Source organism: Muscardinus avellanarius (genome assembly GCF_963383645.1).
Source record: "Muscardinus avellanarius genome assembly, chromosome: 3".
Classification (NCBI taxonomy): domain Eukaryota; kingdom Metazoa; phylum Chordata; class Mammalia; order Rodentia; family Gliridae; genus Muscardinus; species Muscardinus avellanarius.
The window spans coordinates 142,266,306-142,286,693 of NC_137788.1; the positions used below are offsets into that span (position 1 = coordinate 142,266,306).

Sequence of the window (20,388 nt, forward strand, 5' to 3'; positions counted from 1 at the left end):
TAATGGAGCCAGGTGTAGTAGCATACACTTGTAAAGCCTACACCTAGGAGGCTGACACAGGAGGATCAGATTTTGAGGGCAACCTCAGCAAACTAGCCAGACTCTCAGCAACCTAGCTAAGGATGTAGCCTGGAAGTAGAATGCCCTGGGTTCAATTCCCATCCCCATCCCTACCCCCAACCCCATACAGTCAATACAGAAGTGGTCCAATGTCACTGTTGTTTTGTCTTTTGTGGTACTGAGGACTGAACAGGGGCATTCTACCTCTAGAAGCTTCATCCTCAGCCCTATTTTATTTTTTACTTTGAAACAGGGTCGCATTAAGTTGCAAATGGCCTCGCTAAATTGCTGAGGCTGGCTAAAACCTGTGATACCCCGTCTCAGCGTCTCAAGTACGAGGATTAAGAGTGTGTGCGTGGCACTAGGCCTGGCTCAATGTCACTGTTAATAAGGGTGAAAATAGGGCCTAAAAACTCAAACTTAATTTCTTCTAAAATCATTCTTCTTGAACACCATCAAGTAACCAAACAACTACATCTTTTTCCAAACATTTTACAGGATCATGTAATTCAAACTTTTTTTTATACACATAGAAACTCAATTCTTTTTTTTTTTTTTTTTTTTTTTTTTGCGATACTGGGGATGGAACCCAGGGGCATTCTACCTCTGAGCTACACCTCCAACCTCCAACCCTATTTTTTATTCCTTTTTTTTTTTTTTTCATGGTACTGGGGGCACGCATGCAATCCCAGCACTTGGGAGGCTTAGACAAGAGGATCACAGGTTCACGGCAGCCTCAGCTACTTAGTGAGGCCTCTGCAACTTAGTGAGACCCTGTTTCAAAATAAAGAATAAAAAATAAGGCTGGGGTGTAGCTCAGAGGTAGAATGCCCCTGGGTTCAACCATAAAGGAAAAAAAAAAATGTGATCATCCTGTCTTTGCCTCCCAGATTCTGGGATTATCGGCATATGCTACCATGTCCCACTGTTTATATGTATTGAAATTTTTTCTATCTAAGGTTCCTATTTATTTATTTATTTATGGAATTCTGGGGACTATACCCATAGGCATTCTACCTCCAAGCTACACCCCCAGCCAAATTATGGAATTAACCTAAGTATCCATCAAGAATGAATGGATTACAAACTTATGGGACATTCACACAATGGAGTTCTCCTCAGCAATAAAGAACAAGGTTATGTCATTTTCAGGAAAATGGATGGCTCTAGAGAACATTCAGCTAAGCGAGGTCAGCCAGTCACAGAGTGGAGCACCGTGTTTTCTCTAATATGTGGAGGCTAGGGCATAACCGGGTACTAGAGGGGCCCAGACAACGGAGGAGACTCCAGTGGAGCCCAGGGCATGGTCTGGGGAGGGGAGGGAGGGAGGAGCGATGAGGGGCCACTTCCATGGGCATTTTGTCAATGTGAGAATACCAGTGCCAATCTCAGTACCCTGGATGGGGAAGAGGGGATAGGGAGAGAGCGAGGAAAAGCCCACCAAGTGCTGTGTGCGTTTATGTCACTACTACTATGATGTACATCATGAGATGAGATTCCACTACACCAATAAAGTAAAAAAAGATGAACCAAAGCTGGGCATGTTAGCACATGCTTGTAATCCTAGTATTTGAGAGGCTGAGGCAGGAGGATCACAGGTTCACAACCAGCTTCAGCAACTAGTCCTAAGCAACTTAGTGAGACCCTGTTTCAAAATAAAAAATAAACAGGGCTACGGGTATAGCTTGGAGGTAGAATGCATTCAATCCCCAGCACCACACACACACACACACACACACACACACACAATAAAAAGAAAGAAAGAACAAAAAACTAGGCTGGGGTGGAGCTCAGTGATAAAATACCACTGGGTTCAATCCCCAGTATCAGAAAAAAAAAAAAAAGAACTAAAAATTCTTATTCTTGTGGGGTTCCTCCACTTAGATAAAAACAAGGCCAGCGACTGCATTATACTACGGCTATGACAACTCTAACTTACCTTTGTAATGCCAAGGACAACATCTATGGATGTAACAAAAGGATTCGATGACCCAGTTAACTCACATCCAACCACCTCCGGTAAAGTAAGAGAAACTGGCAGACCAAGCATAACTGCTTCTGTCTCAATGCCTCCAACTCCTAGCAACAAGGACACGTGTATCAGCCGAGTGCATTTAAAGATCACTTGTTAGCGCTGCAACACTGAAACACCGAGGTGCCTCAGCTTCGCTTACACAGAACCTTACAAAGTGCTGCTACGTTTCTATTACTTCAGACCTTGAATACAAGTCATGAAAAGAATGACTCCATTCACATGGTTGAAAAGAACTAAGGTTTTAACATTTATATTAAATTTAATAAACACTATGTTGGGCACTGTACTATGTTATGTCTTAACAGGAAAGAGAAAAGAAAAAAAATCAACAATTGTTAACAGCCTACATAAAGGAGTAAGTTCAGCGTGGGTACTTCAGTGAGGGGAGGTAAAGCTTCCCCGAAGTAACTGAGGTTAATCTTCAAGTAGTAGTTAACAGAAGCCACATTACAGCAGTAAGAGCGGTCACCAAAGTCATGAGGTACAAAAGATCACAGCCTGCTCACGGTAATAAACAACTAGTCTCTTAAGAGGGGTGAGGTAAATGGCCCAAACAGCACCAGGCTTTGAATAAAATGCCCTTAAGGAATGTTTGATGTACAAAGGCGGCCAGAGATGCTGCTGAGTGGCGTCAAATAAGGGAGTAACAGTCACGGCCCCACCATCAGCACCGTTCCCTTCGTCACCACGTCACCACTGCAGTCGCCTGACAAAGGGCAGTGCTGCGCTGCACTGTGCAAACTCCTTTTCATAAATCATCTTTACCGCATAATTCACCAACTCTATAAGCTAAGTTTAGGTTGTTGCTGCTATGACTGATGAACAAACAGCCTCAAAGAGGCTCTAACAGAGACCAGCTATTTCTTCTTTGATAGTGTTCCTGACATTCTCTCCTGAAAAGAAATAAAAATACACTTAATCATTTACTTACCCCACCCAAGGATCCCCAAACCATTCACCATGGTTATATGAGAATCTGTGCCGACCACACTGTCTGGGAAGAGGAGGTCCTTCTCTTCAAACACCACTCTAGACAAATATTCTAAGTTTACTTGATGTGCCATTCCAGTTCCAGGAGGGATAACAGCCACATTCTTAAACACTCTTGAACTCCACTGTATTGTTCAGATGTAAGAAATACAAGTGTTAGAACTTTATGTGACTTTATGTGGTCGAAATTTACAGTACATACTAAAAAACAAATACACAGATATTGAACCTAAACATACTCATTTTGCCTATTACTAAAATAAAATAAAGTCAGGTCAAAGAAAAACATGCCAATATTTCATATTAACATACTATTTAACTGTGATCTAATGGTCCTCAGGGAGAAAGAGTAAGGTCCAATGTAAAAGGCATTCCAAGCTCACTTGAACGAAAGCCATGGTGTTCATCTTGTTTTACATGCTGGGGCTTCCAATAAGATTTTGGAATCTTATTTTTGTAGAAACAAAAGGGTCATAGTACTTTTATAAAGCCTTTAAAAGCACTAGTCTAAAGCTGGGCATGGTGGTGCATGCTTGTAATCCCAGTACCTGAGAGGCTGAGACAGGAGTGCTGTAGTTTTGAAGCCAGCCTCAGCAATTTAGTGACGTTTTGTCAGTTAAGTAACTTAGTGAGTCTCTCTTTCTAAATAAGAAAAAGGGCAAAGGGTATAGTTCTGAAGTAGAATATCACAGTTCACACACACACACATACAAAAACACACACCAGTCCAGATATACAAATTCTACCTATTAATATTTTATAAATGTCAATATAAAATTTCCCCAAATCATTTATACCTTGAAAAATTGAAGCCTCTCTCGATTTCTGCCAAATTCTACTTCTTGATTTTTTAACACTGTTTCAGGTCTAAAAGAAAGAAAAGCTGGCATTAATGTATGTATTATAAAAAAACCTCTCATGTCATGTTTCTAAGTCTTCATTGTTATGCATACATACAAAAACATTTAAAAAAAACTCTTGGAAGAACAATTTACTAGACTTCTCAGAATTATTTTCTTTTCAACAAAGAAGTTCTGCTTTACACAACACACCAGATGACTCCAGAAAGGATTCTTACGAGATTTAATAAAGCAATGCTCATACCAGTGTCCAAAACTGTACTTAAAAGGCACTATGCAGGAGACATGGCTATGGCCATAATTAAGATGCTAAGCTTTGTTGGGTTTTCCACTGCAAAGAAATAGGAGAGTAATAGCTTATACAACAATTAACATGTACGTTCTCACCCCCTTGGGTCTTGTGCCAATTAAATGAGGATGTGGGAGTTGATTATTGCTATGTGGCAATAATAACTCCTGAGTGATTTATAATTTAAAGAGAACTTTTGGCAAAAAATCTTTTATTCTTCCTGTCCCAAATACAAGGCTGATTTTAGAAAGTGATTTCAAGTGCCAAACACAAGGCTGTTTTAGATTCCAGCAGCAATTTAGTTTACATAGATTACAAATACATTTTGCATGAGTTAAACAAAGAATAAAGCCAAGAGTGGTAGTACATGCCTGTAATTCTAGTACTTGGGAGGCTGAGAAAGGAGGACCCCAAGCTTTCAGCCAGCCTCAGCAACTTAGTGAGGCCCTCAGGGAGTAAACCCCTATTTCAAAATAAATTTGAATAAATTGGTCTAGTGGTACAGCTTAGAGGTAGAATGCCCTTGGGCTCAATTCCTAGTACTATACACACACACAAGAATTAAATAAAAAATAAAGAAGAAATAAAATAATTTACCTCTATGCAGTAAGTATAGTATCATTTTTAGATTATTTTTACTTAGTGAGTATTTTTGTATCTGTGTGTGTGGTGCTGGAGATTGAACCCAGAGGCATTCTACTTTTAAGCTACACCTCTAGACCTATTTTATTCTTTATTTTGAAACAGGGTCTCACTATGCTGCTGAGGCTGGCAAAAAAACTGTGATCCTCCTGTCTCAGCCTCCCACGTACTGGGACTACAAGCATGTGTTATCATACCTAGCTTACTTATTTTGAAAGAGGATAACATTAAGTTGTGAGGGCCTCACCCAGTTGCTGAGGCTGGCTAGGAACCTGCAATCCTCCTGTCTCAGCCTCCCAAGTAGTGGAATTACAGGCATATGCCACCACTTCCAGCTACCTAATGGGTATTTCTAAAAAATTATTTCAAACTGCATTATTTTAACCACCAGGTGGTGATATAATGTGAACTCAAATATCATTATAACAAATTATACATGGTCTCCAGGATCCAGATAATTCTAGTTGTTCAATTGTCAACTTTGTTTTCTTTCAGCAAAGATTATTTTAATAATTCATGGCTGAGTGACTGTTTGAAGGCACAGAACATCTAAGTTTTCTCAGGACCTCAGATAACACAGCTTTCTAGAGCCATTACAATTATTTTACCTTTCCACAGCACTATGGCTACAAAGTGTGATACAAACATTTACTAGCTTATAACTTGACTTCAAATTAGAAAGTGATTTCAAGTGCCAAATGTTAAACTCGTGTGTGTGTGTGTGTGTGTGTGTGTGTGTGTGTGTGTGTGTGTGTGACTGCAGAGTCACACACCCAGGGGCATTCTACCTCTGAGCTACATCTCCAGCCCCATTATATCTTTTTTTAATTTAGAAGCAGAGTCTCAGTTGTGGGTCACTACACTAAGTAGCTGAGGCAGGCTGAGAACTTGAATCCTCCTGTTCCAGCCTCTCAAATACTAGGATTACAAGCATGTGCTACCATGCTCGGCTAAATTAAACTCTCAACTTTTTACCCTTCAATTTTTCGTTTGAACCTGTAATTAATACTTCATTGATGCACTAAACACACAAGTTCCTATTTCCACATAGCTGGAGACTACAATAATTTGTAATTTAAGAGTCAAAACTGAAGCTGAGTATAGTAGCACGTGCTTGAAACCCCAGTACTTGGAAGGCTGAGACAGGAGGATTGCAGGTTTGAGAACAGCCCCAGCAACTTAATGAGGCTTAGAAATTTAGTGAGACCCTGTCTCCAAATAAAAAATAAAGGTGGGGGTATAGACTGAAAGTAGAAGGCCCCTGGGTCCTACTCCTACCAACCCCCACCAGCACACAGTCAAAACTGAGGGGAAGCCAGGTACAGTGAGTGGCACACTCCTGTTAATCCCAGTACTTGGGAACCTGAGACAGGAGGGTCACAGTTTGGAGGCTATTCTCAGTAACTTAGACTAAGTTTTATGAAAATTAAATCTGGCTTGGAGTATAGCTCAGATATAAAATGACCTTGGGTTCAATCCCTAGTACTAAAGGGAAAAAAAGAAAAAATGGGTGCCTGGGGTATAGCCCAGAGACAGAGTATCCCTGGGTTCAATTCTCAGTATTAAAAAAAAAAAAGAAAAGAAAATTGTGGGGAGAAATGTTATGCCAAATTAGATCTTCAGAAACAAAAATGTACCAGTAAACATTTCACAATCTGAAGCTATAAAAAGCAACTAAAAATTAAGATCAATGATTCTGAATCAATAAACTTCCCTTTCAGTGGCATGTGGTGGCACACGCTTATAATTCCAGCATTTGGGAGGCTGAGACAGGAGGACTGAGGTTCATGGTCAGCCTCAGCTACATAGTGAGGCCCTCTGCAAATCAGCGAGACCCTGATTTTAAAATAAAGAATAAAAAATAGGGCTGGGGATGCAGCTCGAAGGCAGAATGCCCCTGGGTTCTATCCCCAGTACCTCAAAATAAATACAAACAAACTTTCCTTTCTAGGAAGTTAATTTCTAAGTGGTATTAATCTCAGGTCAACATGACTCTAACAATCAGGGTACATGTCCATAGAAGGAATAAAAAGTGGTTATATAAAACTGTCATCATTTCATAAGAAAGTTTTCCCAGGTTATAATGAGTCCTTAGGATGGAAAAGGACACATCACTATAACCTGTAATTTTATAAAAATATTGAGCACAAAATTTTATAATTAGAACTTAAAATATCCAATTCAGAAACAAATTAATGTATTAGTTGGCATTTAATACCCATGTGTGAATATTTTTCTTAGCTAGTCTAAATCTTGAATGCTATTTTATAAAGCTCAAAGTATAATTTTATAAAATTAAAAAAAAATTGAGGCCAGTCACGGTGGAGAACATTTGTAATCTCAGTACCTGGGAGGCTGAGAAAGGAGGGCTGCTGATTCACAACCAGCCTCAGCTACTTAGTGAGGCTCTCAGCAACTTAGGAAGACCCTGTTTCAAAATAGATAAATAGGGTTGGGGTGTAGCTCAGAGATAGAATGGCTTGGGTTCAATCCCCAATATCACCCCAAAAAATCTATTAATAAGACAAACTTTCTTAAAAATGAGGATAAAAATTTGGAAACTTTAAGCCAGGCATGGTGGCCAGTGCACCAGGCACCTGAGTTCAATCCCTAGAACTAAAAACAACAAAAGAGGGAACATTATAGCATTTAAAAAAAAAAAAAAAAAAATATATATATATATATATATATATATATATATATATCAAGCCATAGAACTCCTATTCTTATTTGGAGAAAAAATCATCTAAGAGGAAAATCTAATCAATTCCTAAGAACAAGATTCATTTGTAGGCCTGTTTACTATTTCCATGGCATCATATAGAAAATAACTTATCTAAATGAACTCATTAGGTTTGTTACATATGAAAATAATCATATTCTTAACATAGTGCAAAATGAAAAATTAAGAAATGCTCTATTGTGGGACAGAGTTAAATACAGAGAATTTATAGAGGAGATATGAATAATAAGTATATCAATGGTCCAAATTCACTAAAAAATTCAGTTTAAAACAAGATCTTATTTGCTGCCTAAAGTAGTCATTAAATGAATTTTAGAACTGGGGACAACGCTCAGTGGTACAGCGCTTGGCTGGCACGTGCAGGGCCTCGGGTTCAAGGGAGAAAAATGTGACAGGTAAGCCTTAAGAAATGTTTACCTCCTGAGGAACAGAAACAGAGAATGGCATTTGGAGTAACGTTTTAATTAATTCTGCTTCTTTCTGCACAATAGGAAATACATAAGAAAACGCAACATAGCACCTATTGTGAAGTAATGCAGCAGGAACCAGATGGAGCATAAAGTGATCCTCAACTGAAAGATAACCTGGCAGTAATATTAGCAGAAAGGATCTCGTACTCAGGCACTGGTTGCAAGTGAAAAGGACACAGGATGGGTGTGTTCTCAATCTGTGAAGAGAATGTTCCTGAGTTTCGGCCTAGTTCTCCAGAATCGCAAGACCCTCGGCAGCTCGCCTGGCCTCTGCAGGGAAGCTTCTTCGGCTGCACTTTGAGTGGAGAGAGCTTTCCTGTTTTCTGCAGGTCACCGCCTCCAGGATTTGGTGCATTTTGTATTGTACTATTATCCCAAAAAGGAAAAAAAAAAGAAGAGCATTTAAAAGTGACAGATTTAAATCTTCAAAAAGTACATGCCTGCAATGCTATCTGAGGTAAATGATGCTCAAAGGCTAATTAATACACATCATTCAACTCAAGTGTCAAAAGTAAATTTCAAATGACAAAAAAAGAAACAGTTTATATTTCTAGATGAAAACATAATTCTAAGTACCCAATATAATCATTTCCTTATATTCTACACCAATTTAAACAACTTTTAGCAAGAACATAACTGTTTTTAACAACTGAGAAGCACAGGCCCACAGTTTTAATATAGAGGCTACAAATCTCTCCTAAAGTTATAGTAAACTGCAATATTATTCTGCTATTCCAGGGAATGTAAAATAAGACTGAAGTTGGGTGTGGTGGTGCACACCTGTAGCCTTAGTACTCAGAAGACAGGAGGATCCTAGTACTTGGGAGACAGAACCCAAGGTTTCAGGACAGCCTCAGCAACAGCAACATAGCAAGACATTGTTTCAAAATAAAAAAAATGAAATAGGGCTGGAGGCAAAGCTCAGAGGCAGAATACCCGGGGGCTCAATCCCTAGCAATACATACATGGGGGGAAAAAAGAAAAGAAAAGAAAAAAAAAAAAAAAGACCGATGCATGACAGAAATGGGGATTATAAGCATGCACCACCATGCCCAGCTAGAATAAAACATTTTATTTTTTTTTTAAAAAAGGGCCAGAGCCGGGCGTGGTGGCGCATGCTTGTAATCCCCGCACTTGGGAGGCAGAGACAGGAGGATCACGCAGGTTCGAAGCGCACACTGGCTTAGGAGACCCTGTTTCCAAATAAAAATGTAAAAATAGGTCTGGGAGTGTAGCCCGGGGGTAAAAGGGCTACCTGGAACCCCAGTACCACCAAAAAAAAAAAAAAAAAAAAAGGGGCCAGAGCCAGGCGTGGTGGCGCATGCTTGTAATCCCAAGCTTGGGAGTCTGAGAAGAGGATCGCTCAGGTTCGAAGCCAGCCTCAGCTTCTTAGTGAGGCTCTCAGCAACTTAGTGAGACCCTGTTTCCAAATAAAGTATAAATAGGTCGGGGAGTATAGCCCAGAGGTAGAAAAGCCCCTGGGTTTCACTCCCAATACCACCAAAAAAAAAAAAAAATAAAAAATAAAAATAAAAAATAAAAAAAAGAAAAAGAAAAAGAAAAAAAGGGCCAGAGATATTACTAATTTCAATCCTCAGCACCAAAAAAGAAAGGAAAATTATTTCAGTGGAAGAAAAACAAAGCTTTAATGAATTCAGTGTTTTCAATGATCAATAAGACAAATCTTTAGATTCTCTGTGAAAGGTAAGTAGGTTAAAAAAAAAAAAAAATGGAAGCCGAGCAAGGTGGTGCATGGTTATAATCCTAGCATTTGGAAGGCTGAGACAGGAGGATCACAGTTCGCAGCCAGCCTCAGCTTTTTAGTGAGGCCCTTTGAAACTAAGTGAGACCTTATCTCAAAGAATAAAAAATAGGGGTGGGGGTATAGCTCAGAGGTAGAATGCCCCTAGGGCTCCACCCCCAGTACCAAAAATTAAATAAATAAATAAATAAATAAACACACAAAAAAACAGAAAGCTGGGCATAGTGGGAGCTGCCTGTAATCCTTGTACTTGAGAGGCTGAGACAGAAGGATCATGGATTTGAGGCCAGCCCCATCAACTTAGCAAGGCCATTTCAAATTTAAAAGGGCTGGAGGTGTAGCTTGGAGGTAGAACACCTCTGGGTTCAAACCATAGTACTACAGAAACCAAAAAGGATATGAAGGGTTAATTCAGATGTTCACTCTAAAAAACATATCCTAGCCAGGAGTGGTGGTACATGCTTTTAATAAGGGAGGCTAAGACAGGAGAATCGGGGTTTGTGGACAGCCTCAGCAACTTAGCGAGGCCCTTTGCAACTCAGTGAGACCCTGTTTCAAAATAAATACTAAAAAATAGGACTGGGGGCATAGCTCGGAGGTAGAATGCCCCTGGGTTCCATCCCCAGTACCGCGCAAAAAAATAAAATAAAATAAAATAAAATAAAAGCAGATCCCAGGCCTGTACATTTCTATCAAATATAGTAGCCGAGATAAGAAATAAAAAACCAGCTCTCAACTCAGTTTGAGTATAGAAAACTTCACCAATCATAACTTTCCACACGGTTTCCCTTTACTATAGCACTCAATTCCAAATGTAGCACGCTTTACTCACATAAATGGTCTCTACCCCCTTGCCTCCCCACGATACACTTCCAGTTAACGTGCAAGGTTATCTTCTTAAGCAGCCGTATTAAAGTACCATTTACTGAAGTCAATCTGTAAAGAATGGTCAACCGTGAGGTCTGTCGGACAGGCAGGATGGACTTTCTTAGGGTCACCTCCAAGAGTTTTCACTGCCTCCCTCATAGCAGCAAAATCCACCATGGCCGGTATCCCACTAAAAAATAAAGCACGATCAAATTATACTTCAAATTCTATTTGCTTAATAAAAGGCTAACCTGCATTTCCTCATTTTTATTTTTGAAAAGTGTCCCTTTTTAGTTTGTAGTCACTTTGGATAACATATTAACCAAAGTTAGATGTACCTGGTTTAATGAGAATTTGATATTATTATTTATCTCGCAAACGTGAGTGCTCAGGGGCAGATAGGCCCTGAAATAAAATAAAATAAAATAAAGAGACGATTTTTGGAAGCACAAATTAACATCAAGGTCTGTGCAATTCTTTCTTCCTCCTTCAATTTTGACAGCCACTCTCTTTACCTGGCTCCAGCTCCTTTTCCCCAGTGCCTTCTTATCTGCAGGCTAGATTCACAATCCCTTTTTCCACTTTACATTCATCCATCCATATATCCAGCCAACTATGCAACAAGGATGTACCAAATGCCTTCAGTGTGCTAGACACCAGGGGTACGAAGCCAAGTAAAAGAAGGTTCTGGCTCTCAAAGAGTTTGTAGGGAGTAACAATTACAGAATCACATGAGCATCACAACAGCAGCACACAGAGGCAGGGCACAGCCAGCTGTAGGTGGGTATGTGAAGGAGATGCTCTAGCCCAAGCCTAGGCCTCCTTAAAACGTAGCTCAAGGTCAGTAGCTCTTCCTGAGCTTGGACACCCAGATCAGGCAAGGTCTTTTAGGATTTGATTAAGTGTAATGGAAGCCAAGTGGTGCATGACAGAATTATATGATCTGATTAACATTTTTAACCAAGGCATTCCATCCACTATGGAAAGAATAAACTAAAGATAGATTACAAGTATAGAAGTGAGGAAACTGGGTGACTACCACAGCTGTAGTCCAGGTAAAAAAAATGGGTCAAGAAACAGGATGACAGTGGTGGATAAGAAATGTTTGGACAAAGGATATATTTCACAGCGCTGGAAGAATTTGCTAATAGGTGCTAGGATAAAAGGAGAAAGAGGAATCAAAGCTGATTCCAAGATTTGGGATCTAAATAAATGGGAGTCTTTGGTGAGATTTACCTCAACACAGAAGGCATAGAAAAAATTGGGTGGGCAATCAAGGTATCAAGTATTGGGTATACTATGCCTGAGAAGGCTATTAGCTATGTATATACTTATCTAATAGCTAGCTATTAGATAAGGAGCAGGCAGTTAAGGAAAAGCACATTTTAGAACATATGGCATAAGAAAAATGTACCTATTGTTTTTCATTGAGTTCTTCAGTTTATTTATTTATTTATTTATTTTTATTTTATTTATTTATTTATTTATTTATTTATTTATTTATTTTTTTTTTTTGCGGGTCTGAGGATGGAACCCAGAGGCATTTGACCTCTGAGCTACACCCCGTGCCCTATTTTTTATTCTTTTTTTTATCTTTTTTTTAATTTTGAAACCGGGTCTCACTGAGTTGCAGAGGGCCTCACTAAGTAGCTGAGGCTGTCCGCGAACCGTGATCCTCCAGGTCTCAGCCTTCCGAATGCTGGGATTACAAGCGTACGCCACCATGCCTGGCTGAGTTGCTTCAGTTTAGAAAAGGCATCTTTTTAAAATGTTCAGACTAAGCCAGGCAGTGTGGCACACGCTTGTAATCCCAGCGTTTGGGAGGCTAATACAGGGGGATTACGGTTTGAGGACAGTCTCAGCTACTTACTGAGACCTTTTGCAACTCAGTGAGACCCTGTTTCAAAATAAAAAAATAAAAAATAGGGATGGGGGTGTGGCTCAGAGATACAATGCCCCTGGGTTCCATCCATAGTACTACAAAAACAAAAAAAATCAATATAATAAAATGTACAAACTAATTGAAAACAACAATATATTAATTAGGAGTCTGTGTGTATGTATGTGTGTGTTAGTTATTGGGGACTGAGCCCAGGGGCATTCTACCCAGCCCTATTTTTTATTCTTTATTTGGAAACAGGGTCTCACTAAGTTGCAGAGAGCCTCACTAAGTAGCTGAGGCTGGCTGTGAACCAGACAGCCTCCTCTCTCAGTCTCCCAAGTGCTGGGATTACAAGTGTGCACCACTATGCCCAGCTGGGTGTATGGATTTTAAAAAAGGAACCTTCTGCTGAGACAGGAGGGTTGCGCAGCAAAGTTTGAAGCCAGTCTCGGCTACTTAGTGAGGCTCTCAGCAACTTAGTGAGGCCCTGTTTCCAAATAAAATATAAAATAGATCTGGGAGTGTACACAGGGTAAAAAGCCCCTGTGTTGCACCCCCAATACCACAATAAGTAAAATAAATAAATAAATAAACAATAAAAAGGAAACTCTCAAAATTCATTCATAATTAGAGAAAATTAAAGAACTAAAAACACAAAGAAGAAAAAAAAGAAAGAAATACCAGAATTAGATGGGATAAATTCTACTGAATGAGCAACTAAGCAAAGGAGAAATTACACTATATCAAACAGAAGATTCGAAATGACAGAAAACAAAAATCATCTCTCACTAATAACATTGAATGTCAAAGATCTCAACTCTACAATTAAAGGTAATCCCAGCACTTGGGAGGCTGAGACAGGAAGGTTACAGGTTTAAAGCCAGTTGCAGCAATTTAGCAAGGCTCTCAGCAACCTAATGAGACCCTGTTTCTAAATAAGAAGTAAAATTAGGCTGAGGACATAGCCTGGAGGTAGAAGGCCTCTGGGTTCAATCCCCAGTGCCCCCCAACCCCTCAAAAAAAGGCAGACTGGCAATTGTGGATAATTCAACTATATGCTTCTTGCAAGAAATTCTCCTTACAGGCAGAGATATTCATAGGCTAAAGGTGAAAGGAGTGGGTCATCTCTTACTAATAAAAGGAACAATCCAGCAAGAAGGTATAACATAGTTAACATTTATGTCCCAAACATGAGTGCACCCACTTTTATAAAACAAACTCTAGCCAGGCATGATACATGCCTATAATCCCAGTACTTGGGAGGCTGAGACTGGAGGATCGCAGGTTCGAAGGCAGCCTCAATTAAGTGAGAGACTCATCAACCTAGCAAGACCCTGTCTTGAATTAAAAATAAAATAGGGCTGGGGTGTTGTACCTGAGGTAGAACGCCCCTGGGTTCAATCTGCAGTGCCACTAAATAAATACTCTTCAGGACATTAAGACTTAGACTCCTAAAAAATAATACTGGGAGACCTCAACAGATCCCTCACCCCACTAGAATGATCATCCAGACAAAAGATCAGTAGATACTTTTCAGACCTAAACATTCTAAAACTAAATTGTTCTAATAAGACATCTGTAGAATATTCCAATCAACAAGGGCAAAATACACATTCCTCTCAACTGCTGATGGAAGCTTCTCCAAAATACATCAAATCCTTGGCCACAAACCAAATACTAGCAAATTCAAAAGATATAACCCCATGCACCTCATCAGATTACAATGGAATGAAAGCAGAAATCAAAAACAGGAAGACCTAGATTACATACATACACAGAGACTGAATGATACGCTTTTGAATGAGGACTAGATCACAGAAGAAACAAGGAAAGAAATTTTAAAAGTCCTAGAATTAAATGAAAATAGAGATACAACATACCAAAACCTACAGATACTTTGAGGATTTTTTTAACACTATGACCACTTTATTCTAGCAAAATGCCATTGGAAAACCCATAGTAACTTAATTTCCATTCATGTCAGCATGAAAGACCAACTAGATTGAAAAGACAGCTCTGCCAGGTGATGTGTGCAAGTATGCATTTATCATGACAAATCTCACTCTGATGTACAATTACAATACACCAATAAAAATCAATTTTAAAGTAGAGAACCTTCATAGAACACTCTAGTCTAACATCAGCAGATTATGTATTCTTTAGTGTACATATGGCACTTTCTAGTGCACTCCATGTACTATGCTCTTTTGCATGCAGACATAAAACAATTCTTCCCTCCACTGAATTTTTTGGTAACCTTTTTTAAAATCAATTCATTGGGAATACAAGGATGTATTCCAGATTCTCAATTCTGTTTCTTTTCTCTATCTGCCTATTTCTATGCTGGCAAAAGACTCTTGATTACTGCCAATCACTTTTTACATCAAAGATGGTTTTAAGAGAAAAATCTATAGCAAATAAACAACCTAATGACACACCTCAAGACCCCCCAAAATCAGGAATAGATGAATTCCCAAAGCCAGCAGATAGCAGAGCAGAAATCAGAGCAGAAATCAATAAAATAGACAAAACAAACCCCAAAAGCTGTTTTTTTTTAAAAAATAAGACTGATAAACCTCTTAGCCAACCTAACCAAAAGAGTCAACTCAAATTACTAAAATAAATGAAAAAGAAGAAGACATCACAGACAGCAGGAAAATCCAGAGGATCATCAGAAACTACTTTGAAAATTTATACTACAATAATATGCAGGAAAGCATAGAAAGAAACTGACAAATTTCTAGATATATATAACCTACCATAATCAAACCAAGAAGATATAGAAAACATACTGACCAATAGCAAGCAAAGAGGTACAACAGCAATAAAAAGTTCAGGTCTAGATGGATTTCCAGCTGAATTCTACAAAACTCTGTGTGTGTGTGTGTGTGTGCGTGTGTGTGTGTGTGTGTGTGTGTGTGTGTAGTACTGAGGATGGCACCCAGAGGCATTGTACCTCCAAGCTACACCCCCAGCCCTAGTTTTTAGTCTATTTTTTAACACACACACACACACACACACACACACACACACACACACATATTTTTTTGGTGGTACTGGGGTTCCTGGAAACTCTTCTACCTCCAGGCTACACTCCCAGGCCCATTTTAATATTTTTATTTGGAAACAGGGTCTCCTAAGTCAACACGCGCGCGGCTGGCTTCGAACCTGCGCGATCCTCCTGTCTCTGCCTCCCAAGCGCTGGGATTACAAACCTGCGCCACCAAGCCCGGCACCTTAAAAAGCATTTGACAGCCGGGCGTGGTGGCGCACGCTTGTAATCCCAGCATTTGGGAGGCTGAGACTGGAGGATTGTGGTTTTCAGACAGCCTCAGCTACTTAGTGAGGCCCTCCACAACTTAGTGAGACCCAGCTTCAAAATAAATAAGGGGGTGTAGCTTGGAGGACAAATAAAGAAGGGGGTGTAACTGAGAGGTCAAATGCCCCTGGTTCCATCCCGAGAACCCCCCCAAAAAGAATCCAACACTCACTCATGTTAAAAACACTACAGAAAGTTAGAATAGAAGAAACTTACTGCAACATCTAAAGCAATATACAATAAACCCAAAGCCAACATTATACTGAATGGGGAAACACTGCAAGAATTCCCTTTAAAATCAGGAATGAGAGTCGGGTGTGGTGGTGCCCACTTGTAATCCCAGCATTCGGGAGGGGAGAATGGAGGGTCATGGTTCACAGCCTCAGCTACTTAGTAAGGTCCTTTGCAACTCAGTGAGATCCAGTTTCAAAACAAAGAATAAAAAAATGAGGCTGGGTGTGTAGCTCAGAGGTAAAATGCCCCTGGGTTCCATCTCCAGTACCACAAAAAATAAAATAAAATAAAAAAATCGGGAATGGATACCCACTAACACCATTCTCTTTCTATTTAAGACTGTAGCCAGAGCAATAAGAGAAGGAAATCAAAGGAATACAAGAACTGAAATTACTTCTATTTGCAGATGACATGATCCAATACTTAGAAGACCCCAAAAACTTAACCCAAGACTTCTAGAGCTAACAAATTCAGCAAAGTAGTAAGATACAAAAATCATTATACACAAATTAGCACCTTTCTATACACCAACCATGAATCCACTAAAAAAGAATTCGGGAAAACAATTCCATTTACAATAACCTCAAAAACAATAAAAACACCTAGGAATAAATCTATCAAAGGAGGTAAAAGACCTCTATAGTGAAAATTATAAGACTTCTAAAGAAAGAAATCAAAGATCTTAAGAGGATGGAAAGATCTCCCATGCTCTTGGATAGGCAGAATATTATCAAAATGGCCATTCTATCAAACACGATCTACAGATCAATGCAATCCCTATTAAAATACCAATGTCATTTTTCAGAGGAAGAAAAATCAGTCATAAAGTTCATATGGAAAAAAAAAAAATCCAGAATAGCCAAAGCAATTCTCAGCAATAAGAACCATGCAGGAGGAATCATGATACCTGGCTGCAAATTATATTACAGAGCTATAGTAATAAAAAAAACAGTACAATATTGGCACAAAAAGACACAGCGAAAAATGGACTAGAAGACACAGAAACAAATCCACACATTTATAGCCAATTAATTTTTTACAAAGGTGCCAAAAACATACATCAGAGAAAAAAATAGACTTTTCTTTTTTCTTTTTGTGGTACTGGGGGTGGAACCCAGGGGCTTTTCCACCTCCGAGATATACTCCAAGACCTATTTTTTTTAATACTTTATTTAAAAACAGGGTCTCACTAAGTTGCTAAAAACCTCACTAAGTAGCTGAGGCTGGCTTTGAACCTGTGCAATCCTCCTGTCTCTGCCTCCCAAGCTCTGGGATTACAAGCATGTGCCACCACACCCGGCTGCAAAAAGTAGTCTTTTCAACAAATGGCGTTGGGAAAACTAGTTGTCCATTTGTAGGAAAATGGAATTAAATCCCAACTTCCCACCCTGTACAAAAGTCAAGATAAACCAAAGACTTGGAAATTAGACTAGAGACTTTGAAGTTACTAGAGGAAGGCATAGGGCCAACACTCTAACAAAGAGGCACAGACAGAATCTTCCTTAATAAGGACTTTAAAGCACAAGAAATTAAAATAAGGACTAAAAATTAAGATTTGATTAAAGAGCTTCTGTGCAGCAAAAGAAACTATCAAAAACCTTAAAAGAGAGCCAATGGAATGGGAGATCTTTGCCAGCTACTCCTCTGCAGAAGATTAATATCTAGAATATCCAAAGAACTTAAGAAACCAACCGCAAAAAAAAATTCCAATCAAAAACTGGACACAAGCCAGGCATGGTGGCGCAACTTGTAATCCCAGCATTTGGGAGGCTGAGACAAGAGCATCGCAGTTCCTGAGGCCAGCCTCAGCTACTTAGTGAGGCCCTTTGCAACTCAATAAGACCATGTTTCAAAATAAAGAATAAAAAGCAAGGATCTAAACAAACACTTCACCAAAGAAACACAAACAGCCAATAAACACGTGAAAAAAATGTTCAACATCATTAGTAATCAGGGGATGCAAATCAAAACTACACTAAGATTCCATCTAACCCCAATTAAAATGGCAATCATCAAGAATTCAAACACAACAATAAACACTGGCAAAGACGGGCGTGGTGGCAGATGCTTATAATTCCAGTACTTAGGCTGAGACAGGAAGACTGTGTAGGTTCGAAGCCAGCCTCAGCTACTCAGTGAGGCACTCAGCAACTTGGTGAGATGGTGTTTTCAAATAAATATAAAAATAGGTCTGGCAGTGTAGTTCGGAGGTAGAAGGCCCCTGGGCTCCATCCCCAGGACCACAAAACAAACACACACACATTGGCAAAGATGTAGGGAAATAGAAACTCTTATACACTGTTGATAGATTGCAAATCAGTGCAGCTGCTATTGAGATCGTTGTGGAGATTCCTCAAACAGCTGAGAATGGATCGACCATATGATATAACTATACGACTCCTGGTTATCTTTCCAAAGGGACGGAAATCGGAGTATTATAGTTATACACATATATCCATGTTTACAGCAGGACAATTTACAACAGCCAAATTATGGAGCCAACCTAGGTATACATCAGCAGATAATAAAGTGGATTACAAAATTATGAAATACACGCACAACGGAATTCTACTCAGCAATAAAGAACAAAATTATGTCACTTGAAGGAAAATGAATGGCTCTGAAGTATACTGAGATTAGCCAGTCACAGAAGGTGAAAGGTGGTACGTTTCCTCTCAGATGCAGAAGACAGGGAGTAATCAGGCTACCAGAGGGACTTGCAATAATGCAGAAGCCCCAGAAGAGAGGGGGAAGTGGTCTAGGGGAGGGTGGGGGTGAGGCAAGAGAGAGTTAATAAAGGAAACACTTCCACTGACACTGGTGACATGATTGTCTCAATACCATGTATGTATACTGGGGAAAGGAATGGAGTGGGGATGGGGGAAGCTCGTTAACTACTGTGTGCATATATGTTACTATCACTCTGACCTACATTATGAGGTGAGACTATAATATACCAACAAAAGTATATTAACACACTTTTTAATTTTTCATTCATGAAAAAATGAACCTATCACTCACGTAAAATCTTGAAGAATAACACGGGCAGGGAAAAAGGGCACTTCAACATTGCTTTTTTTGGTTTTCCAATCTAAAATGTTCATAACATCTTCCTTTTTCATTAAAAAGCCATCACAATTTCGTACAGCAGCTTCCAGCAGGACCCGTATTGAATAAGGCAGAACATCTGAATCAAGAGAAAATATTGCTATTAATAACACAAGTCATAGCAACATATTGCAAAAACTACAACAGCAAAAAGATAAAGACAAGATTACTGTTTTCTCAAAAAAAAAAAAATATATATATTTTTTGGTGGTACTAGGGGTGGAACCCAGGGGCTTTCTACCTCCGGGCTATACTCCCAGACCTATTCTTATACTTTATTTGGAAACAGGGTCTCACTAAGTTGCTGAGAGCCTTACGAAGTAGCTGAGGCTGGTTTCGAACCTGTGCGATCCTCCTGTCTCAGCCTCCCAAATGCTGGGATTACAAGCGTGTGCCACCACGCCCAGCTAGTTTTATCAATTTTAAAAACTCACATTTAGTTTTATAAATGTGGAGTCTAAAATACTATCACTAATATTAACTTCTCACTTCCTATTCCTATACCCAAGGACATAGCCCATGAAAAAGCAAAGATAAAATTTTTCTTTAGCTAGGCATGGTGGCTCACGCTTGTAATCCCAGTACTTGTGAGGCTTCATTTTCCCCCCTTTGGTACTAGAGGCATTCTGCTTTGAAGTCACACCTCCAGTCCTATTTTATTTTTTATTTTGAAAACAGGGTAAAAACAGGACCTTGCTAATTTGCCGAAACTAGTCTCAAACCTGTGTATCTCTTTTCTCAGCTCCCAAGTACTGGGATTACAGGCATTTGCCACCCAGTACGGCTCTAGCCCCTTTTTAAGAAACTGCCAAAATGTTTTCCAAAGAACCATTTTATATTCCTACCAGCAACGTATGAGAGTTGCCATTTCTCCATATCCTCCTCAACATTTGTTACTGTCTTCTATGTAAAACCCATTCTGGAGAGTATGGAATGGTAATTTAATGTGATTTTAATGGTGGTAGTATGGAAGCTCTAAAACATCAACCCAGGCAAACTGGTACCAATAAAAATGCTTAGCTGGGCATGGTGCCACATGCTTGGAATCCCAGCATTTGGGAAGCTGAGACAGGAGGATAACGGTTTACAGACAGCCATAGCTACTTACTGAGGCCCTTTGTAACTTA

General features: G+C 39.4%; 1 protein-coding gene across 3 annotated transcripts in view; it reads right to left on the reverse strand.

Moving 5' to 3' along the window:
* Window positions 1–20,388, reverse strand: part of IREB2 (iron responsive element binding protein 2) — a gene marked incomplete at its 3' end in the record, with an annotated part of 59,672 nt that overhangs the window by 28,432 nt on the left and 10,852 nt on the right. The window contains exons 2-7 of one of the 3 annotated variants that reach the window (XM_080692900.1): window positions 19,175–19,340; window positions 10,771–10,908; window positions 8,237–8,455; window positions 3,883–3,952; window positions 3,027–3,210; window positions 2,000–2,139 (exon numbers count right to left, since the gene is read on the reverse strand). In XM_080692900.1, the coding sequence (XP_080549026.1) occupies window positions 2,000–2,139; window positions 3,027–3,210; window positions 3,883–3,952; window positions 8,237–8,455; window positions 10,771–10,908; window positions 19,175–19,275 (852 nt within the window). In that variant the 5' untranslated portion in view covers window positions 19,276–19,340. Of the gene's footprint in view, window positions 1–1,782; window positions 2,140–3,026; window positions 3,211–3,882; window positions 3,953–8,203; window positions 8,456–10,770; window positions 10,909–19,174; window positions 19,341–20,388 lie in introns of those variants that run through there. The other 2 variants (XM_080692899.1, XM_080692901.1) reach the window with 2 other exon arrangements.